The 23,853-nt window shown below is 45.1% G+C and overlaps 1 protein-coding gene and 1 long non-coding RNA gene across 13 annotated transcripts in view; one reads left to right on the top strand and one right to left on the bottom strand.

Annotated features, from left to right (window-relative positions):
* The window catches only part of LOC309352041, an 802,957-nt gene that overhangs the window by 756,718 nt on the left and 22,386 nt on the right, over nt 1–23,853 (bottom strand). The gene's annotated exons all lie outside the window — the stretch shown is intronic.
* SOX5 (SRY-box transcription factor 5) overlaps nt 1–23,853 on the top strand; it is a 767,649-nt gene that overhangs the window by 730,801 nt on the left and 12,995 nt on the right. For all 12 annotated transcript variants that reach the window (XM_081879778.1, XM_081879776.1, XM_081879777.1 and 9 more), the window contains 2 exons: nt 18,518–18,626; nt 19,949–20,122. In XM_081879778.1, the coding sequence (XP_081735904.1) occupies nt 18,518–18,626; nt 19,949–20,122 (283 nt within the window). The remainder of the gene's footprint in view (nt 1–18,517; nt 18,627–19,948; nt 20,123–23,853) is intronic.

Genomic DNA, 23,853 nt, shown 5'->3' with positions numbered 1-23,853 from the left:
GTATGAATCACCACTGCAAATGCTACCATCACAATCGTCAACACATTATCAAGAAAAGCCATGTGGCCATGATATTCCACCAGGCAATTGTTTCTGGAACGCCACCCACGATAAATGAACAACCTAGAAATATGTATATATCCCCCCCCCCAGAAGAGATCTGTAAATAAGTCTTGACTAATGTGTCTTCCCGTGATCAGTAGTCCTACCCGGGTAGGAGAAAATAAATTTCATTTTATGTGCACGCATATAATGAATGCAGCTCAGATTTTAATTGAGAAGGCAATAAAGTGTATTTTTAAAATATCTTTACTTTTCTTGGAAGAGTTTCAACCAGAGAGAGAGAGAGAGAGAGAGAGAGAGAGAGAGAATGAACATGTGCCCGGCTTGTGTATTTTTCTGGTTTCTTGGAAACCTGGGGACACAGTTGTATTTATAATTGTCACCTCCAGTTAATTATAGCTTGATACTTTCTGTATCTAAACAAAAATAACTTTTTGAAAAAGCTTTGTTCCAATAGTGCAGTTTAACATCCAGAGAGAATGATGCTTAGGAGCCATTAAAAATATATCACCTTGACCTCTGTAAAGTTAAGAATTATCTGCTTCTCCACGTGGCCTGGAGTAGAGTGAAATTCAAATAGGCTATATATGGCCAAGACTGTGCATTCCAAAGCTGGGGCAGAACCTCAGTACAGTACATACCTGATGCCCAAATCCCAAAATACAACTTATGCTTTTAAATCTGTACTTCTTTGAATCCTGTTCCATAGTTCATCAACCAAAAATGATGTACACAAATGCAAATTTTACAGGAAAACATGAATAAAAAATATTATTATTTATTACATTTTGGGGGCATTTTATCTTGCCCAGGGCAACCCAAAATGACTTACAAACAAACAAACAAACAAAACTCACATAGATATAATAAAACTAAGTGGGGGAGAGATACATTAAAAACTCCCTGCCCACTTCTAAAAGGCTACAGATACTTAAAGGCCTGGTTTTATATATAGAGGAAAGTTTTTGCCTGGCTCCTAAAGATATATAATGATGGTGCCAGGTGAGACACCTTGGGAAGAGCATTCCACAGTTGGGGAGCCACCACAGAAAAGGCCCTGTCTTGTGTTGCCACCCTCTGGACTTCTTCTGCGGGGTGTGTGTGTGTGGCATAGACAAGGGCCTCAGATGCTGAGTGCAGGGTTTGAGTTGATTTGTATGGAGAGAGGCAGTCCTTGGAAGTATTTTGGTCCTGAGCCTCAGGCGGCGAAACGGGACAGGCTGCCCCTGGTTGTACAACTAGCACCATGTAGCAATGTAACCACATTGTATATGTCTAAATATTCACCCGTAGTATCCAAGGAAGTGGTACAGAACATGTAAACATCATGAGATGGCAACATTCCAGAGAACAAGTTATCCTTAATGTTACGGGGGGGGGGGGGAGCTGACCAAAGGGATGCTGTTGGAGGGAGGGCTTGGAGCAGGAGCATGTAAGTGGAATCCCCCCCCTCAAAGAATGAAGTCACAGGAGTGAATGCACCCCCAAGAAATGTACATTTCATAATTTTCTTGACTATTCAACCCAGGCCTTTATTCCTGTTCCCTTTGCAGCATTGCTTTTCTCAAAGGGCTTGTGCCCATGCTTGTTGGCTGGAGAGCTGCGATAAAAAGATCTCTTTGCGACAGCAAAGGCAGGTTTTATTTCTGCGAGTTTAAAGAGAACAGGGTCCAGATTGCTTATTTTTCCCCCTCTCCCTCCACCCTCCTCTCAATTCCCACTCCTCACTTCATCCTCCTCAGACTCCATCATCTTCCGCTTTCCCCTTAAACAGTGTACCAGACTTGAAATGACAGTGACCAATGTTGACTTAATGTGGATGTTTAATAATGGAAAAAAGCATGTCAGCTCCAACGCTAGTTACAAATGGCAGGAAGTGTATCGAGTGGCAGCCCTGTGATAATTTTGCATCCATCATGCTCTCCTGATGCCTCTCCGGCTGCCTGATGGATGGGGATGAGCAGAGTAAACGCCGGGGCAGCGTCTTCTTGAGCAGAAAAAGTGCTTCAGTCTTTGGGAAGGGAGTAAAAGAGCATTAAGCCTCCCGTTTCCCAAGGCCTTTTCTCATGGGATATTCTGGAGTGAGGCCATGTTCCTCCCCATGACTTGCTAGAAGCAGAATAAAACACAGTGGTACCTCCAGTCATTAACTTAATTCATTCCGGAGGTCTGGGTTTTTTTTTGTTTGTTTTTTTTTAAAATAATATTTATTAAGTTTTTTAACAAAAAGAAGAAAAAGAATAAACAATTAACAAAAATCACATACAGAAAATCCAGATACAATACAAAAAACAAGATTTAACATAAAAATAAAAAATAAAAAAATAAAAATCCCTCTTTCTGATATCTTCCAATCATTTACTTATTTTCCTGACTTCCTCACACCTCCCTTTTTTTGTATTCCATTTAAAAATTTGTTCAGCAAATTCATACCCTCTTAATTTAACCTTAATTATTTATCTTCACATATTCTAATTTCAAATTTTCATCTTATATTGATCCCTTCATACATATTCTTATTTTTCCTTATTGCAAGAACCACTTCATTTCATTCCAACGTCGTTAGCATTCAATAATTTTACAGTATTTCTGTAGATAGATTTTAAATTTCTTCCAATCTTCTTCCACCGACTCTTCTCCGTGGTCTCGGATTCTGCCGGTCATTTCCGCCAATTCCATGTAGTCCATTACTTGCATCTGCCATTCTTCCAAGGTGGGTAGGTCTTGTGTCTTCCAATGCTTTGCGATGAGTATTCTTGCTGCTGCTGTAGCATACATAAAGAAAGTTCTATCCTTCTTTGGCACCAATTGGCTGACTATGCCCAGGAGAAAGGCCTCTGGTTTCTTCGAGAAGGTATATTTAAATACCTTTTTCATTTCATTATATATCATCTCCCAGAAAGCCTTAATCCTTGGGCACGTCCACCAAAGGTGAAAAAATGTACCTTCAGTCTCTTTACATTTCCAGCATTTATTATCGGGCAAATGATAGATTTTTGCAAGCTTGACTGGGGTCATGTACCACCTGTATATCATTTTCATAATATTCTCTCGCAAGAAGCCCAGAGGTCTGTTTTTAACCTGAAACCATTCTTAACATGAGGCGCGTTTTCGCTAATGGGGCCTCACGCTGCTGCTGCGCCACTGGCACGCAACTTCCGCTCGCATCCCTGGGCAAAGTTCGCAACCTGGACCATCTACTCCCAGGTTTGCAGAGCTCGTTACCCAAAGCGTTTGTAAGGAGGATGGTACGTAACTCGAGGTTCCACTGTAATGCAGTTTGGGGGTTAATTTTTGGTGCGGAGCTTTTTGTAAAGGTAAAGGACCCCTGACAGTTAAGTCCAGTCGCGAACGACTCTGAGGTTGCGGCGCTCATCTCGCTTTACTGGCCAGGGGAGCCGGCGTTTGTCCGCAGACAATTTTTCCAGGTCATGTGGCCAGCATGACTAAGCTGCTTCTGGTGAAACCAGAGCAGTGCATGGAAACACCGCTTACCTTCCCTCCGGAGCGGTACCTATTTATCTACTTGCACTTTAACGTGCTTTCGAACTGCTAGGTTGGCAGGAGCTGGGACTGAGCAACGGGAGCTCACCCCGTCGCTGGGATTCGAACTGCTGACCTTCTGATTGGCAAGCCCTAGGCTCAGTGGTTTAGACCACAGTGCCACCCACGTCGGGGGTAGTCTTATCCAAATATCCATAGTACAACATGCATTGGGTATTGCTTTTTCTCCCACAGTGGGCAAGAGCCCAAAGCCAAGAGTGTGCGAAACTCTACTGAAAAATGTTGGGGGCAGGCTGTCACTCAGTTGTAGAGCACATCCTTTACATGCATGAGGTTCTATTCCATTGGGTTGGATTCATCATAGTGCTAGAGCAAATGTTCCAGCAGTGCAAAGATTTCTGTGGCACAACAAGAAGTCCTCTGCTTCTCCCCCTCCATGAATGTGCTCTATGGGTTCCACCAACCTTCTGGAGCAGATCTGGGGAAGGCACATGAGAGAGGGGAAATTCCCATCGCACAATAACTGCTGGGACACATTAGAAGAATACCAACCATTATCTCCAGATGTGCCTGAGTGGGAGCACCAAAGTTTGCCTTAAAAAAAAAAAAAACAACCAACCCACTTCAGACAAAGTTTGGTGACATTCAGTGAGAGGTTTTGCCTTCTGCAACTGATGTCCGAACAGACAGTGGGATTTGTATCTGGGTAGAGGGGCTGTGGTGAAGTGTGCAATCTGCTTTACATTAATGCCGCCCACACTTACCAGACATCTTTGCAACAACGCGTCAGCAGGGGCGTGTGGGTCTTATGTCATCGCCCATCCATCACGCCGAATGTCAAACCTATCCTGTACCTTCCGTCAACAGCCTTCACTGGATTGTTCACATCAAAACGGGCAGTTTATCCAAAGTGCTACTGTATGGAAAGAATTTTGCTCTTCTCCTCCCATCATTGCATTGTAGCTTCTTCCCTTAAATAAAGAGAGAGAGAAATATGAAAATAGATGTCAAGTTGATATAGTACCAAGATCGGACTTGTTTTTTCTTCAGCCTTAAACATTTTGATTTGTTTTGAGCTTAGCTCTCACTCCCTTTTTTGCCATTTGGTTCTTAGCATTTGTGCTTATTTATGGCCTCTGCATATAATGGCCACATGCCTTGTTTTCACAGATGGTCAATGAAAGATCCCCCCTCCCCTCTCCCTTCTATTGTAGCCTGATTTTTCGGTTTTGCTATATTTGTCACACTGCCACTGCTCACAGCTAGCGAGTGCCCACGCATGGTAGAGATTGATTATCAGATGGATTTGGGTATATGTACTTTCCTCTCCTCTCAGTTTTTGCATAGATGGCTTCGATTCTTTATATATAAAGCATTTTTTTAAAAAAATAATAATAATATTAAAGTGGGGGTATTCTACCCCATTGGCTTTTGCCAACACATGGATTTATTTGTTTGCTTGCTTGTTTAAAACATCGTATCACCAAGAAACTCAGGGTGGCTCACAATTTTAAAGCAATAATGCACACTTCTTGTTTATTGGCTCCCCTCGTTGACTGGTTTCAAGCAGGCTCTCTAAAGACCTGGCTATATACGTCCACTTTTAACTGAGAAAGGTGCTGCTGTTTTATGCCTTTCGGTTGTGTCTTTCACCATTGCTGCAAAAAAATGTTAGTGCGAACGTTGCATTTGGCTTCTAACCTGTTTTAATGATGATTTCATTTGTTGACTGCTTAGACAGGCTTTGCTTTGGCCCTGTGACAAAGTGGTATTAAAATATGCAAATGAATAAAACACGGGGGGAGGGCAGCAGATAGATAGATAGATAGATAGATAGATAGATAGATAGATAGATGAATGAAACTTAAAAGAAGAAGAGGAAATCTTAAAAGCAAAATGTCCAACAATAATTGAACACAATCAAAATCTTTTAAAAAAATAATTCAAAATGATACACAAAATGCAAGAGATAAAGCAAAACTTCTTGCACTGAGGCCCTCCAGATACTGCTGGGCCTGGACTCAATCTCACACTATCCATTATCATATGGCCAGGAATGATGGGAAATGGATTCCAACAACAGCTGGAGGGCTGCAGGTTCACCACTCCTAATTTATACCATAGTGTGGGTGCCAAAGCAGAGAAGGCTCTGTCCTGTGTACCTACCAGCCATTTTTATTTTGATGTTATTTCTCACTTTTATTTATCACCTTTCCCTCTAAGGAGCTCAAGACCTATTTCCCTGTCCCCTGATTCCATCCTCCGAACAACCTACTGAGGTAGGTTAGGCTGAGAGACAGTGAGTGCTGAGTCATTGTTGTTGTTTTTCTGAAAAGGGGGCATTAGGCCAAATAAGATTGAGAACCTCTGCTTTAGTGGAAGAAATTGCTATTAAAGAACTATATCTTCTTCCTCATTTGCGATCACTTGTAGCTGAGTAAGATTGTCTTCCATAAACATGGTTTTAACAGTGAGTCCGTAAGTGACTGTGGAGGCCAATTCTGGATGCACATGTCCTTCCACAGTGGGGACATTGGTTTCCGGGCGGGAGTTGATCATGGTGTGGATTTGCCAAGTGTGCCTTCCTCTTAGGACATTTCTCCCCTGCATCCTGAGTTCGAGTGTCTTCAAAGCCCATGACACCTTTGGTAAAGGCTGTTCTCCAACTGGAGCACTCGCAGGCAAGTGTTTCCCAATTGTTGGTGTTTATACTACAGTTTTTTAGATTGAGGCAGTCTTTAAACCTCTTTTGTTGACCACCAGCATTGTGCTTTCCATTTTTAAGTTCAGAATAGAGTAGTTGCTTTGGAAGACGATCATCAGACATCCGCACAACATGACCAGTGAAGATGATGTTGAAGAATCATTGCTTCAACACTGGTGATCTTTGCTTCTTCAAGTACACTAATATTAGTTTGTCATCAGCATACTGAAGCTCTATAACAGAAGTTACGGTAACCTTACTCTTTGCTTTCAGCCTGCTCAGATATGAGTGCTTTAACTGGGTTAAAGTATGTGAGTATGTGGCCCTAGTCTTAGAGTATATTGCTGGGCTGTGGCTGAAAGCTTATAGCTATCACTGGCCTGCAAGCACTCCAATTGGAGAACAGCCTTTACCAAAGATGTCATGGTCTTTGAAGACACTCAAACTCAAGACGCAAGGGAGAAACATGCTAAGAGGAAGGCACGCTTGGCAAATCCACACCGTGATCAACTCCCGCTGGGAAACCTATGTCCCCACTGTGGAAGGACGTGTGGTTCCAGAATTGGCCTCCACAGTCACTTACGGACTCATTGTTAAAACCGTGTTTATGGAAGACAATCTTACTTGGCTACGAGTGATCGCCAAAGAAGATAGCTATGTAGACTTTCCCGTCTCTGGGTATCTTCCTCCCTTCTTTCCTGCAGCACAGTGTTACATGTTGCTAAATTTTAGGAGCTTGGCCTGTTTCCCCCCGACGTATTGTGATGCCATATCCAGGCCAATAGATTTGAAACTGGTACGAACCACAGTAAGAGAGGGATTAGGCTTCCCCTGTGTCTCAAGCTGTCAGTCTGACACCTTCTGCCATCGCTTGGATGCAGCTGAATGGCAGGCGAGATCTAGCATCTTCATAAGGAAACTTGCCAGGCCTAAGAATATGATTAAAACCCATCCTTTTATTTCCACAAATCTCTCTGCCTTCCCGCACGCTTGTTTATTTGTTATTGTTCTGTTTTTGAATTATGTACATAAATGGCCCTTCACACTATTTAACATTTCTGGGGAACCATGCAACCAATTTTGCTGCAGCACAAGTAATAATCGTAAATCGAGTCGCACACTCGGAAGACACATTTGCAAACAAGATACGGAATTTTCTCAATACGTATTTGAAGGAATGCCACACGTCCCCGGAAATCATGTGCGACAGCATGCCTGTGATATCTGATGTTGACTTAGCTGTGTGTTAACTTTCAAAACATTCTGTTTGGAGATCTGATTATTGCAGTGTTCAAATTTTTCAGATTACTACACAGCTAGGTGATATTAGGGACACAGGTGGCGCTGTGGGTTAAACCACAGAGCCTGGGGGTTGCCAATCAGAAGGTCGGCGGTTCGAATCCCCATGACGGGGTGAGCTCCCGTTGCTCGGTCCCTGCTCCTGCCAACCTTGCAGTTTGAAAGCATGTCAAAGTGCAACTAGATAAATAGGTACCGCTCCGGCGGGAAAGTAGTGTTTCCATGCGCTGCTCTGGTTCGCCAGAAGCGGCTTAGTCATGCTGGCCACATGACCCGGAAGCTGTACGCCGGCTCCCTCGGCCAATAAAGCGAGATGAGCGCAGCAACCCCAGAGTCGGTCACGAGTGGACATAATGGTCAGGGGTCCCTTTACCTTTTTAGGTGATATTAGGGAAGGGGTGTAGAGAGATAAGGAGATAGGGTTAGTGCAGAGATTTTCAACCTTTTTGAGTCCACAGCTCCCTTGACCAACTACACCCTTTCTACGACACCCCTGTGGGGCTCAGGAACCCAGGCATGCCACCCCTCACTTACCAAGCTGGCAGCCCCTCACCCTTTTTCAAACACCCTCCCTTGTGGAGTGTTCCCCCAGCCTCCTCTCCTTGGGAGTCCTCCAGGGAGCTGCTGTAGCCACCCCTGGTCTCTCAATTGCCTCAGCTCCTGGCAACCAGCACCCCCTGGCCAGCCCCAGAGGAGCTTGTAGCCCGCGGAGCTTGTAGCCAGGGCTGCTGCAACAAACAACTGTGCAAGACATGAAAGGGCATCAGAAGAGGGAGGGAAGGAAAGAGGGACAGAGACCAGTGTTGGCCGTGGCACCCCTGACCATCATTCAAGGCACCCCAGGGTGCCACGGCACACTGGTTGAAAACCTGTGGGTTAGTGGGTTCCATTTTGATTCCCCCCACCCCCTTTTGTACAATTTGATTTACTTCTGGATGAAAATGTTCTCAAAGCGTCTACCTTTAACAGGGGAGCACATCAGCACATGTTTTCACAAGGGAAGCAGCAAACCATTGTCAGCTGCAGCTTGAACTGGGAACTTCATGGTTTGAGGCTAGGAGCTAGCTGAGCAAATCGCCCAGGACTCCGTGTGTCCAAGCCCCAGACCCTTTGTAGAAGGAGTTTGGCTTCATCCACAAAAGCTGCAGCCTTTTGTGTTCTTTCATTGGACGGACACCCCAAAAATAACCCACCCACCCCATAAACTCACAAAGCCAGTGCTCTCTGTACATTCCAGGCCTAGAGGACAAGTGATAGGGCTTCTGGGCAGAGGAAATAATTACAACAAAAAGCATTAGTGGCATTTTCAGCTTCTTTAATACATTCCCAGGGAAGTTGCGGTTGATGGAATGGATGTTGAGCCATTTTAGACATGTGCGGCACTGCTGAGCGACTGAGTCACCCTATTGTTTAGTAAACAATTACCAGCAAAGCACAGTCTGCGTCCTGACTTTCTGTTTATATGAAAGCAGCTACTCCCTATCCTGTGTGGGCTGCAATTTTCATCCCTCTCCATTTTTTATTTTTTTTAATGCCACCCCTCCCATCTAAACGTTAACCCCTTGATTGCAAGGACCTCTCTGGTTCAGGAGAAAATGAAGACAGCCAGATAAACACTTTTACACAGCTTAGGTTTTAAAAAAGCAATGGGGGGGTGACATCCTTTGCTTGCAATGCAAAACAGTTAAGTGCATTCAGCTCCCCATTGATATGGGGCTTCAGTGAGTAGTACTGTGTACGTGGCTTGTGCCAATTCTGTTTTTCCAGCATAGCTGTCATTTATAAAATACCAGGTTTGTGTGGAGGGAGGATTTGCATATCGTTGCATGGACTCTTCTTCATTGGAGGTTTTTAATCAGAGGTTTGCTGGCCATCTGTCATGGATGTGATTCCCTGCATCCGTATGGATAGCTGAGATTCCTGCATTGCAGGGGGTTGGTCTAGATGACCCCGGGGGGTCTCTTCCAACTCTACAATTCTAGGATTCTATGTACACTGGAAGGAGAGAGAAGCCGTTTTAGGGCTGAGGGGTGAGTTTCGCCCTTTAGTGCTGTGGTGTCTCCGAATGCAGCACTCTCCCTACTGCAAAATGAGGGCGATAATCTACCTTATAGGGTTGTTGTTACGGTGGAACTCATTGATGTGTGCAAAGCACTCGATGTGTTAAAACCCTTGTGTAAATAACAAAAGGAGATAAACTCATGACCAGGTATGAATAAGAACCAGATTCAATAAGTCAGTGTCAACTGTGCTTGGGGGCCGGTTGGAGTCTGAAGAAAGCGTTATTTATTGAACACCGAATGCATCTTCTTTTTCGAACCGATCTGCTAAAAGCTTTGCAGCCAGGCTTTCAAGCCACCCATGTTCCAGCCAAGAGCAGGGACCAGAGAGAACGCTTTAAAACTAAGCTGTCATACAATTCCACCCCAAAAGATGTCTGAAAATAAGGTCGGAATTTGTTTCCCTCTCCCCCTCCCCACTCGCTTCTCTTAAGTCTACTTTTAGCTCCTATGGGTGCCTTTTTCTTTTCTTTCTTTTTTGGATAAGCAAGGGAGAGTTTAAGCGACTGAAGAAGGCACTGGTTTGTGGGGTTTTTTTCAATTTTAACTTCAATACAAACAAGAAAAGCGGGTCTGGGATGGGGGCAGAAACCTCCTGACTGATAAATCTTAGTTGCATTATAAATAATCTTTTGTCTACTTTGGTGGTCCGGGGAGTTTATATAATTGGAAGGTTAAAGCCCTTCTTTGTTGCTATTTCCCTGTTCATTAGAACAGTCGAAAACAATAAAGCGGGGCCACCAGAACGAGGGCTAACAATAACCGAGTCAACATTTGAAAGTCTCACTCTATTTTATCATTTCACGCATGGTTTTTATAGCTCTGTAAACTACATTTAAGCACATCAGAGCTCAGCCTGTTGCAAAACTGATCCTGTTTCTGTTTTATGGCATGTTTTTCTGCACAACAGTCATTGTCAAGGCGATGGCCAGAGATAAGAGGTGGCACACTCCATAGTGTCATAGGATCACAGAGTTGGAAGGGATCCCTGAGAGTAATCTAGTCCAGTCTCCTGCAATACAGGACTCTCAACTAAAGCATCCATGACAGATGGCCAATGTTGACCTGGTGAGACAGATTGAGTGGTCCCATCCACAGCTTGGTTATGATGTCAAAAAAGAGAGGAAAACTAGGAACATAGGAAGCTGCCTTATAGTGAGCCAGATCATTGGTCTGTCTAGTTCAGTGTTGTGTATGCTGACTGACAGAAGCTCTCCAGAATTTCAGTCTGGCCCAGAATGCCAGCACCCCAATGGGAACTCACTCATAGTCCTCATAAAAGTGCACCAGCACTTTAGTGTGAATTTCTCCCAGTACACACATTTTGGTTTTTTGGTGTTTTTTTAAGATATATTGTATTAAATCCCCCCCCAAAAAAATCCCACATAAAGATTCCAGTACACAATAGATTTTTCTTTTCTTTTGTCAACATCCCATCCAATTTTCCATGATGTTTCCATGGTGTTTGTTATTTGTCCCCCTTGTTGCTCTCTGTCTTCCCTGTCTTGGATCATAACAATAATACAACAATCTCTCATGCCTTCCTGCTCACGAATTCATCATACTATAATATTTCTTTAAATAGTCCAAAAAAAGGCTTCCATGCTTCCATAAAGCAATCATCGTACCAATACACACATTTTTGTATGCAATTTCCTCTAATGCAATGCAATTCAGTATGCCGTTTTCACTAGTATATGCATTCTTACATGCAGTTTACCTAAGAATGAAAATTATTGTACGCACTATTTGGCTGGACAACTGCATTGCAAAATTCAGAGAAGTGTGAATTTTGAAGGATGGCTGTGTTTCAGTTTGCACATATTTTTCCTCCAGAAAGTGCAAGGCTGTGTACAAATTCCTAGCTTAAAACACAGCTGGGTCATTCTTTTTTTAAAAAATTGGATCAAAGCTGGCTTGAGAGAAAACCCATCAAAAGGCAGCATTTCATGAGAAACGACAGGCTAGATATGGATTGTGGATAACATCATGTGTAAACCCCTTCCCCAGCTAGCATATTGGATGCAGAATAAACAGGAGTGTGTCCACAGCCTAAATTTAGTAGGCTTGCCTTTAGAGTGCAAGCTGATTCGAATTTCCCCCCTACCCCCAGTTGCAATGCAGCCTCCTTTGTGCAGACTGGAAGTCAGGCTTCGCCAGAACTCAAGGATTCCCACCTCACCAACCCTCTCCCCACAGTCATCTCAGCTTGGTCTCTCTCTCTCTCTCTCTCTCTCTCTCTCTCTCTCTCTCTCTCTCACACACACACACACACACACACACACACACACACACACTGCGTTTGGCAAAAGGCAGAGAAGAACATGAGGTTGGGGATCTGTGTCTGAGCCGGCACTTTTTGGCACTCTCTGGGCTGGCTTGCAGCCCCACAAGAGTGTGTGTGTGTGTGTGTGTGTGTGTGTGTGTGTGTGTGTTATCTGCAAGGCAGCAAATGTGAATGAAATGTATGCCTGCCTTTGGAAGAGGGGAGTGGAGATGGCAGGGGAAGGAGCCGAGTACTGTGGATGGAGAGCTAGAATGAAATTTTAACCTTGAATTATGCAGTTAGAGAAGAGCTTTTTGGCAAACGGAGTTCACAGCTCTCTAGGATTTTGCCAGCGCTACCCTGGCCAAGAGAACGTTTCGGCAGAGGAATGCCACTGTCAGGCTTGCACTCACTTGGCCAAACCCAGCTGTAGAGTATTACCGCGCTGGGGGTGTGGGGTAAGGGGTGTGGGGAACTAGGCACTTGAATCTTGAGCCATCACCCAGTTAGGCTGAAGTACTTATGTGTGCATCCAACTAATTCTTGTGGAAGAACTAGAGAACGAAAGGCCAATTCAGCGCTATGGCGTCCATGCAGAAGCTGCCGGCAGTCGCTCCTGTGAGGCAGGGTTCCACATGGCAGCTGTTTCGTTTGGAAGACACTTTCCATATGGTTCAGGCTAATCGTTTGGAGGCTCTGCTCTCCATTCCTGGAGGCCACCAGGAGTATGCAGTGCTGCTGTGGGGAATCTCCCAGTGGGGAGGTCAAGCCACATGCTTCGCAGCTGTCAAAAGGAGTGGAAGGTCTTGCTCACATATTCATCCCAGCTATGAGCTCCAGTGTGGTGGGAACATGCCGCCACCCCCCCCCCCCAAGTAATGAAATTGCAAGTTATCTCAGCTACAAATGCAATTCCCTCAGTTTCCACAATCTTTTCATCCTGGGGACAGGATTGCAGAAATCAAGCAAATCTTTCACACCTAGGGCACACAGAATGTCAGCGATTCGAATCCCTGTGACGGGGTGAGCTCCCGTTGCTCGGTCCCTGCTCCTGCCAACCTAGCATTTCAAAAGCACAAAGTACAAGTAGATAAATAGGTACCGCTCTGGCGGGAAGGTAAATGGCATTTCCATGCGCTGCTCTGGTTCGCCAGAAGCGGCTTAGTCATGCTGGCCACATGAACCGGAAACTGTACGCCGACTCCCTCGGCCAATAAAGCGAGATGAGCGCTGCAACCCCAGAGTCATCCATGACTGGACCTAACGGTCAGGGGTCCCTTTACCTTTACCTAGGTAGTACATGCTTTCCCACAGCCGCTGCCATCTTCCTTTTGAGCATCGCCGGATAAGCCCTGGAACTAGGGCTTTTCCAAAATGGAAATTTCAATATAAATTTGGCAAAGAGGAACACCTCAGGAGTTATGAGGGAAGCCAAAGATGTTTTCAATGGGGAAAGCCAGTGTGACCTAGTGTGACCTAAACCATCTCCTTACAAATAGAGAGCTGCAAATAGAGGCTACAAATAGTGTCAAGGCCTGATCCACATCACAAACAGTTAAGAGTTTCGGAAATGGCCATGTTCCAGCCAGCCAGCTATGATTAATGGGTGCATTTTGATGTGCAAACCTGAAACCATTGTGCTTCCCCCTTTGGAACCGCTAAATGGGTTTCGCAAGATGAAGGTGGGATGCCCCTCTGTCAGCAAGCTGCAGTTAATTTGTGAGTGGGCAGGGACAGGAAAGAGGATCCTCTTCCTTTGTTGACAGAGTGATGCCATGAACATAAATTGAAATATCCTCCTGGAAAGTGCGTAGCCCAGCAGATACGAGATTGCCACCCACCTCTTTTTTCTTCTAAAGCAAAACAGGTTAGCTGCTGCTTTTGTGCTTAATTTTGCCCTGGCGCCATTCATTATATGGCCTTTTTGATTAGCACCTGCCCTCCAGTTTTCCAAAAGTTTCCCACCACACTTCCTTGTTCTGTCCTCTTTCACAGGGTACTTAGAATTTATGAGGGTGTGTGGTGCCTGAGCCTGGTGGCTGGGTGTGTTTCTTTCCATTAATGCAGTGTTTCCCAGTGTTTGGGCTTTTGGACTACAGTTCCCATCATCCCTGACCACTGGTCCTGCTAGCTAGGGATGATGGGAGTTGTAGTCCAAAAAGAGCTGGAGACCCAAGTTTGGGAAATCCTGCATTAATGTTCTCTCCAGTGCTCTGCAGCCTCCCCAGGTGCATGCAATACCTGATTTGACAAAGCCCCATCTGAGGAGCTACTTCCTGATGGCCTCACCTGAGTTGTAATGGAGACCTGGGGACCAAGCACCTGAGACTTGTCACTCTCTGGTTGCGTTTGCCATTTGATGGGAATCACAAGTTTGGAGAGCTCTGTTGCACTCAAGTCCTGCTTTTGGGCTTCCCATGGGCATCTGGTCGACCACTGGTGGGATTGGATGCTGGGCTAGATGGGCATTGGCATCCACCAGAGCTCTTCTTACCTACATTTGCTCCTGGTACGTTTCCAGAAATTCAAAGTATTGGTGCTGACCTTTAAAGCCCTAAATGGCCTCAGTCCTGTATACCTGAAGGAGCATCTCCACTCCCACCATTCAGCTTGGACACTGAGGTCCAGCTCTGAGGGCCTTCTGGTGGTTCCCTCACTGCGAGATGTGAAGCTACAGGGAACCAGGCAGAGGGCCTTCTCAGTAGTCGTGCGTGCCTTGTGAAACGCCCTCCCATCAGATGTCAAGGAGATAAGTATCTATACAACCTTTAGAAGACATCTGAAGGCAGCCCTGTATCAGGAAGTTTTAAATGTTTAAAGTTTCATTTGTGTTTTTGTATATGCTGGAAGTTGTTGAGCTTTTGCGGGGACAAAGTTGTTGGGCTTTTTTGTTGTTGTTTTGGCCAAAAGTAACATCGCCAAAAATGGCACTGCCAACATGGGTTGCCATACGTCCAGATTTTTCTGGACATTTTGCTGATTTACACCTGGACACTGCTTCTGACAACTGTATTCCAGGTATGTCTGTACTGGAAGCTTCCCAGAGTAGCTGGTGCAACCCAGTCAGATGGGCGGGGTACTATTATTGTTATTATTATTATTAATTATTACATTTCTGTGTTGTTAAGGTGAAGAGTGTGGTCTCATCTGGCTTCTCTGCTGAGAGCAGAAGCATCAGGGTGACCACTCTTTTACCTTAAAAATAATTAAATTCATACTGATTTCTCTAACGGTAACAGGTGACAGGAAAGAAAGGTCCTATTCTGCTAGAGTAGACAGTTCTGGGACAGAGACAGCAATATAAATAACCAGTACAAGGCAGCTTCCTAAAACGTTCCAAAAATATTTATACCTTGCTTCAAAAACCCACAAATTAGGCACCAGCCACTAAACCCTAAAAGAAAATATTACAATGCAATCCGAACAACATAAATTTGAGGGCCAAAGCAGATGAGACATTAAGCCTAGTTTGTTACATATGAGTGAAGTTTATTACATAGCAAGGGGCCTTTTCGTTTTATTGGGTCGTCACTCTAACTCTGCATCCTGGAAAAGACAATTGTTCCTTCACAAAGTATCTGCATGCAGAAGGTCCCAGGTTCAGTCCCTCCAAGTGGGGCTGGGAGAGACCTCTGCCTTAAATCATAGCAAGCTGCTACCAGTCAGAATCAATATTGCTGAGCTGTAGGAGCCAAATGCCTGATTCTGTCTAAGACAGCTTCCTGTGTTCCTACTTGAGAAAGGTGCAGTGGCATCAGGTCACAGGTTCAGTCCCTCAGGCAGGGCTGAGAAAGGTTCCTATCAGGGAGCCCTAGAGAGCAGCTGCCAATCAGAACAGGAAATACTGAGCTAGATGGAGCCGTGATCTGACTCGATATAAGCTGGCTTCCTATGTTCCCCCACCACCATCCGTCTCGTTGACTAATGCCCATATGAACTACAGTGCCGAACTGAATTCAACAACCCAGAAATACTTTGGCAATTGCCGCAAAGCCAAAAGTATTGCTCATTAATTATGGCTCTTGAAAACTTTCCTGTTCCTTTCACTCAAACACCCGGCTACGTCCCGGCTGAGCTTTCGCTCCCCTCTTTGATTTAAAACCCCTTTTTAATTTATGGATTACCGTGTCCTCTGCTTTAAAAACCAAATAACTTGTTTTGCTCACGAGGGTGCTCTTGCTTTTGTTTTGCTTTGGGGGTTTTTCCCCTCTCTTCTTCTTCTTCTTCTTTTTTCTTCCTTTAGCCGCGTTAATTTCATTCAGTGCATCAGCCGCAGCAGAGATTGGTTAAGTGCAACGGCTGGGCCTCCTCAGCCTTGGAGACCGCTCTGTTGTTTTATAATTAAAGCTTTTTGCAACTCACTTTTCACCTCCTCTGCCCCGCTGCCAACTCTCGCATGCCATCCCTCTCCCTTTGCTCAGCACCGAGATTGACTGAAGGTTCACTTAAGTCATGGCTCAAAGGGGCATAACGAAAGCATAGCTGACTGTTTTGACATCGCTCGACTTCAGAGTGACAGCCTCTGAGAATTATCTCAACTTTCCCTTTGATGGCGACTAATTGAATTATTTTATTATACTGCATGTTTTAGTAGTGAGGGGTTAGGGGTCGCCTTGTCGCTGAAACAGAGTCTCCGGTTCCTCCCCCTCCCCCTTATCACTCCCGCGTTCTGTGGAGAGAGGCAACCAAAAGCCAGGCAAGTTGAACTGTATGCGGCTTGTGAAAAGGAGGGCTGCCTTTGCTTTGCACGTTTCAGTTCTGCAGCACCGCAACACTCCCATAACTGGGTGTGGAGGGGGAGGAAAGCAACATTTTCCAGCAATGATGAATGCAGGTATTGCACTCAGAGAAAGGTGCAGGCCCCGGCTAGCCTCTTCCAAGGCCCCACAGCGGAGGCATCGTTCTCCTCCAAGCCAAGTGTGCGGCACTAATCCTGGCCACACAGTGCTTTCGGCTATAGGATTTGCAGGAAAGCCATGTTTGTAAACACACTGCAGGCGCATTCCCGAGCTCTGAGCATGCCGTGGGGTTTGTGAGGCTCCTCCTTGGTCTTGCTGGGCATAACCCGTTCCCAGAACTAGACTCTGAGCATGGTCTCTGGCATAGGTGAGGAGTGGTGGTTGTGGGATGGGAGGGGAGTGGTTATGCACAAAGCAGGCCTGCACAACGTGTGAACCACGAAGCATGTCACAGCCATGGAGAGCAGCCGCCCAGGGGTTGCATAAATCACTGGCGTGCTGTATACAAATTTGCAAGTTTTCCCAACCTGTTCTCTTTTAATCCCACTCTGCCTGTTTAGTTGCTGTGCTGTATTGTGGATTCTGTGTGTTTCTTTAATATGCATTTTTACCTATCCTTACTGTCATATATAGTTCCCTTCCTGGACTCTCACACAGGATCTTTCCTTGTGTAGCAAGTGACACCGCTCTCATCTATTTCCCATCACCTTTTGCCCTCTGTTTGTTGTCTTGAGGATGATAGTCTTTCTCCACTGCTATTGGGTATATTTCCCCCCTCAGTTCCCCACCCCACCCCTACAATACCCGAGGTGTTGTTCAGACACCATCAAATAGCCAAATCTTGTTGGCTTCATTGCACCAAATAAAGGAGATTCTGGCTGCAGATCAGGAAGAACTTTCTGATGGTGCGAGCTATCCAACAGTGGAAGGGACTTCCTCAGAAGGTGTTGGACCCTCCTTCACTGAAAAGTTTTTAAGCAGAGGTTGGATGGCCATCTGTCGAGAATTGTTTAACTGTAATTCCTGCATTGTAAGGTGTTGGACTAGATTCCTTCCAACCCTACAATTCTATGAAACAAGAGTGAGGAAAATGTTTCTTGACCTCACCTTGGAATGTTGTGGGCGAAACAGTTTTAAGGAAAATGGATGAGAAAGTGATTGTCACAGTGATGAGTGGGGTGAAAATTTCACCCATTTGTAAAGGTACTCCTAAAAAATCATCAGAAGGGATTGTTGCCGTTTACATCCTGTGAACAAGGTAGTCATTTCTGACTCAGAGTTATTTCCTTTGGCTATTTTCTCAGTTGCCTTACTTGCGTCTCAGACAAGGATAGGGATAAAAATTAACGTCAGGAACGGCCCTGGCATACTTTTAACTTCCTATCAATGTTAGGTTTTACAAGGTTTTTCAGAGGCAAGTATCCATCGGGCCCATCAGAAAAATTAGCATCTTAAATTGCCCTGTGGGTTGCTAAACTCAACCCACTTTTCAGTGCACTGAATTCCACCAGAAACGTTTGAACCGCTTGTGGAACATGCTAGCTGAGCGCTTGCAATGTGTGTCAAACTAATCTGAATTTCACAAGCTTACTCATCCTCAGCTAATAAAGCTGTATTTTTAAATGGGAGGAGTGAATGTTCAAGCCATGATACTTCCAACTCATAAAACCTCCCAAAAATAATTGTGTTATTCTCCCCCCCCCCCCCGCATCCCTTTGGGCATTCACCCCACTTTCATTTACTTTTCCAACTCAACCATCTTCTTCCTTATTTTCTAAACTCCCCTTCTCTGGGGAATCTTGCAAATTACCTATGAACTTTGTGGTTCCATTGCATGTTAATAAAAAGACTCCTTTGTGCCCTCTCTTCTCTCCCCACCCAGGACAAAACGACACTGGAGAACCTGACTCAACAGTTGGCAGTCAAACAGAATGAAGATGGGAAGTTTAGCCACGCTATGATGGATTTCAACATGAGCGGAGACTCTGATGGTCAGTAGCATAGCGCTTTGCCTTATTCCCAGCTGTGCCTGTACATCCACTGCCCGGTGGAGAGAGAACATTGATCTCCTTGGTACTTAGCGCATGGCGAGGAGACACCCACTAAACAAAGCTGGTGATGTGCAATGCTGAAAGTCTGTGGGTGAATTTTTCATGCTGTCATAGTAAACGCCATTGCCAAGGTTAAGACCACGTCTCTGGCTCTGTGAAGATGAGATGAAAGATGCAAACAGAAATAGGTTTTGGAAGAATGAGATCAGTTGCAGAAGTGATCAGTTAGCAGAACCGATTGGCCACAGGACAGGCACACTCTGGGACTGTAGAAGCTGTTTTGAGTTGCACGGACCTTTCGCATTGTCTGTACCACTGCAGAGGTGTCTGCACATGAAAAGACAGGCAGCCATGAACAAGCATTTGTTGGCTTCTTACATCCGATTCATACATGACAGGGCAGGGGGTTAGATGTTCACCAGGGTGGTAAAGTGGTTAGAGTGTTGAACCTGATTGAACCTCCATTGCTATTCAGCCATGGAGCTCACTGGGTGACCTTTGGCCTGTCAGCCTAACCTACCTCACAGGGGAATTATGAGGATAAAATAGAGGAGCCATGTACACTGCCATGAGCTCCTTAGCAGGAAAACCAGGATATATCTTTGTGATGCTGCCAAAAAAAAAAGACCCTTCACTGTTAGGAAGCAACTAGCACTGCCTAGTCCTTTGGTGGAATCACAAAATCTTCAGCAAAAATAAATAAATTTAGATGGTGTTTCAGAACGGATACCCTCCCCACCCTCATCCCAAGATAAAAGCCTATAGCACTATCCTGCATTATGTGGAGGCAGTGTAACCATGGGTAACATTCCCATGCCCCACCTCTTTTATTCAGCTGGCTGGTGATTCTTTGGGAGGAGCAGAAGAATGGGAATGTGTGGAATCTCCTTCCACCATTCACTAAGGAAACATTCCCTATGGATACCCAAGTTGGGCAGTTCTTTCCCTGTGGAAAAAGACAGGAAGGGAAGACTGTGCAAACCGGAGGTGTGTACGTTTGGACCTCAGCATTGACTACCATCAACAACTATGTTTAGGTGATTATATGGTGGAGGGAAAGCACACAAGTGCCCTTATCCACCATGCCATAAAGCTGTACAACAAATACATGTCATAACTGAGAAAATGGGAGATGCAGGACTTCATGCTGAAGTGACAAGTCCTCCCGAGTACGATTTAAAGCTATGCTTGAGGAGGCAGCTTATAACAAGGAAATATCCTTTGTTCCCTGCCTTTTCTGCCCTCCCACCCCATCGTTTTAGGAAGCGCAGGTGTCTCAGAATCTCGGATTTATCGGGAGTCCAGAGGGCGTGGCAGCAACGAACCCCACATCAAGCGCCCAATGAATGCCTTCATGGTATGGGCAAAAGACGAGCGGAGGAAGATCCTTCAGGCTTTCCCGGATATGCACAACTCCAACATCAGCAAAATACTGGGTAAGGCAATGAAAAACAGGAGCAGCAGTTCTCCAGCAGGGCTCTGTGGTTTGGAGTGGGCGTAATATCAACTGGACACCCATCTGGTTCCGCAAAAGCCATTCTGTGCTTAATTCAGAACAAGGTGGCAGAATTCTGGACTGCACCATTTCGTAGTGCAGCGAGGTGTCTCCTAAATGAACTGTGGCCAAGATGGCCAAGAGACCATCTTGTCCAAATGTAGCTTGCAGAACGGCCATGACTTTGCACTCAGATCAGTATCTGAGGCTTCTTCCACTTTCAGGAGTGAAGGTGGGCCATTTTGGGTGTTGGATATGGGGTATGGCTTCTTTGGGGTTGTGTTTTTGTCTTGTTAATCTTTGTAGCTCAAGGGTCACCCAACATTTGGGTCAGTAGGCACATCTGGAATTTTGAGGTGGTGTTGTGGGCACCAGCCACAAAATGGCTGCCATGGGGCATGGCATGACACAAAATGGGTGCCATGCATCAGCCACCCCATCAATAGGGGAGGAAATGTGCTCCCATCAGCCACTCCTGAGCTCACTCACAAAGAGAAGCTCTTTGCACCTCTCCTTTTATTTAAATGATGGGTGAATGGATGTCCACTCCTGGCATCTAATGAAATGTGGGCATGTTTAAGGGGGCATATTCAGTGTAGGAGAGGCTGAGCCAGTGCAAACAGAACCTGAGGAGAAACAGCAAAAATTCTCTATTGTGCTGAGGTTTTTTGAGGAGACAACTAATGTGTTCTTTCATGAGTGCTGCAGAAGGCACATTGGTGACCCCTATTGTAGAATTTTATGTGGATTTTACACAACATTTTGATGTTTGTATTATTATTGGGGGGTTTTCCCAACCCGCCTTGAGACCAAAATACAAGATATTGTTATTAGTAATTGAAACACTTCTGAAAGTTCCTCTGTGTGAAAAGCTCTTTTTAGTAATGAACATCAGAAGGAGGACTTGGCTACACATTTCTCTCTAGAATGTGACTTTGCAGTTTTCAGGGAGTTGTGTTTGATCTGTTGTGTGTGCCTGTCAGTTTTTACATGAGGGGGCAACATCCTTCCCATAATCTGTAGCGGTGCAGTCCACAAGTCTGGCTTTTCATTCTAAGCAAATGTGTAGGTTGACTCAATTTCACACGGGCAAGTTTGCCGCTGGAGAAATTCTGCTGGGAGCAGGATTTGTGTGACTGCCGTTGGATTCTTCATTCTACAGATTCACAGAGGCCTATATACTAGCTGTCGGTTATAGATGGCAGGTAGGGTGGCTTTAATAGGGCACCTGAATTGACTAGATTAGTCGGAAGAAAGTGAGATAAGGAGTCTACATTTGTTCCCGGGAAGATAACACTTGCATATGCTAGCAGAAGGGATTTAAAGGCAGTTAGTGGCTGTGAGATTAAGCCTATGAGTCAGGAGGAAAAACAGTTTGGCTGGGTCTTTGCATTTAAGAGCTGTCCTGATTAAACTTACCTTTAAGCAATCGTCTTCAGGAATTGGTCAGATCACCACAAACATCATCTCCTCCACTTTCCATACAGAAAGTACAAAGGGAACTTGGATGTTTTCTCCCCATCTTAACTGATTGTTTGGGATAACAACCTCCAACAGCACGCTGCTAATTCATTCCACTTAAAATAGGCCCTTGAGCCGGGCTGACATTTTACTCAGTCTCTGGGGGATCCGCGTTGACATTTTAAAGGGCTTCTAAGCATTTTATAATACCCTCCAAATCTGGTTTTAATAAACCATTTCGGCTAAGAAATTTAACATAAGGAATCACCTTTTACTGTTTAGCACTAGGCCAGGCCAGTGCGGGGAAGGAGGGAAATGCGGCGAGCGTATCGTGAGCATCTTTTTCCGATTAAATATACAGTACATGGAGTGTAACATGCAAATCCATTCCAGATTCTCATAGAGATGACAGCCCTGCTTAGCTCTCAAAACTTCTTGCACTCACTGCAAGTGAGTGGTGAGGTCTGAAAGCAAGCGAAAGTGAGAGATTGCTTTCCTTTGAAACATCAGAGGATAAAGGGGGGAATCTCTTCCTCCTCTGCAATAAAGAGGGGGCGAGGCGCTCTCCTCTTCCCCTGATGGAAATGTTGGAAAGGTCCCTTCTGGGCTGCCAAAGGCCACTTTTTGAACTCAGCAGGGAGTTCTCTATTAACTTGGGGAAGGAGAGGGAGTTGGACGCTCGCAGATCAACCAGGTACTCGGGTCTCTTTGCAAGAATGGCACAGTTGTTCTAACTCACCATCGTCATCATTCTTCCTTCTTTCTGGCACTGGGGTCAGGTGTCTGAAGTTTCACACTGACTGTGGGTTATGTGAGACTGTTGCTCAACCAGGCTGTGTGTGTGTGTGTGTGCTCTCTATATATGGTTCCTGTACTACAGTGCTATTCTATCCTGGGATTAAATTTTGACACTTTTGATATTACGCTCTGAACATTTAAAAAAAATGGGGGGGAGTACCAATGCATGGATTTGTTAGCAAAGTCATCTGCGCACATGTTTGTCATCCATCTGTTCATTGGTACGTAAACTGGTGTATCCGATTTTTATTTCACTTTTTGCAAAAAGGAAGAGAGACGGCTTGTTAAGGAACCTTGTTGTCATTTTTAAGAAGTGTTTCAGTCTCTCAGTGTTCCCACTCTTAGTCTTTAAGATTCTCTCTCTCTCTCTTGTGTGAATGTGTGTGTGTGTGTGTGTGTGTGTGTGTTGCAGTTAATTGGAAAAAAACTAAAACACAATTTTCTGTATTCAGCCATTTCTATGTGAAATAGGAGGCCGGTGATAGCCAGGATCTCTGAATGTTAAGCTATTTCTCCTATTTGGGAAGTACACTATGCTGATAACAGCATAATTGCCTTATTTGCATGCAGCCATTCAGGCAGATCTCACCAATGCAGTTCACCAAAAGTTATATTGCAACAATAAGCATTAATTAAAAAACAAAACAGTTGCAATGAAACAGAAAGACTGGTGTGTTTGTTTCAAGGAAGCCGTAACTGGTTCTTCTGCCCCTCCCCGCTCATAGTAGGGCCCTTCGGAAGCCGCTGTGCTGGCCCTTGGGGGAGGCCACTACTGGGAGCAATGGATGTGGAAGCAGCCCTTTACAAAAGATAAAAAGAAAGGTCCTTGCCTCAATAAACTTACAATCTAAATGTCAATGAAGGGAGAGAGCCACAGGTAAACAAGGGATCAACAGGTGCTGGTGGACCTCTGTATCCTTAGACCAGCTTTGCTAGACTGGCATTAATGGGTTAAATGCTTCATGGGAAAAGTGGAAGAGAGATACAGTGGTGCCTCACAAGACGAAAAGAATCCGTTCCGCGATTCTCTTCGTCTAGCGTTTTTTTCGTCTTGCGAACCAAGCCCATTGACGGCTTAGCGGATTAGCACTATTAGCGGTTTAGCGGCTTTTAGCGGCTTATTGGTTTAGCAGATAAGCGGATAAACGGCTTAGCGGCTTAGAAAAAGGGGGGGAAGGGGGGAAAACCCGCAGGAACTCACAAGACATTTTCGTCTTGCGAAGCAAGCCCATAGGAAATTCGTTTTGCGAAGCACCTCCAAAACGGAAAACTCTTTCGTCTAGCGAGTTTTCCGTCTTGCGAGGCATTCGTCTTGCGGGGCACCACTGTACGATGAGGCAGGTTTCAAGCCTCTGCTGTGCCTTAGCCTATGTATTTGTCAGCCTAGCCTACCTCGCAGGCTGGTTGTGAAAG

The sequence above is a fragment of the Podarcis erhardii genome (genome assembly GCF_964252035.2).
Source record: "Podarcis erhardii genome assembly, chromosome: 10".
NCBI classification, from domain to species: domain Eukaryota; kingdom Metazoa; phylum Chordata; class Lepidosauria; order Squamata; family Lacertidae; genus Podarcis; species Podarcis erhardii.
Note: the sequence above shows the minus strand (reverse complement) of the source record. Positions and strands in the feature narration are given on the sequence as shown.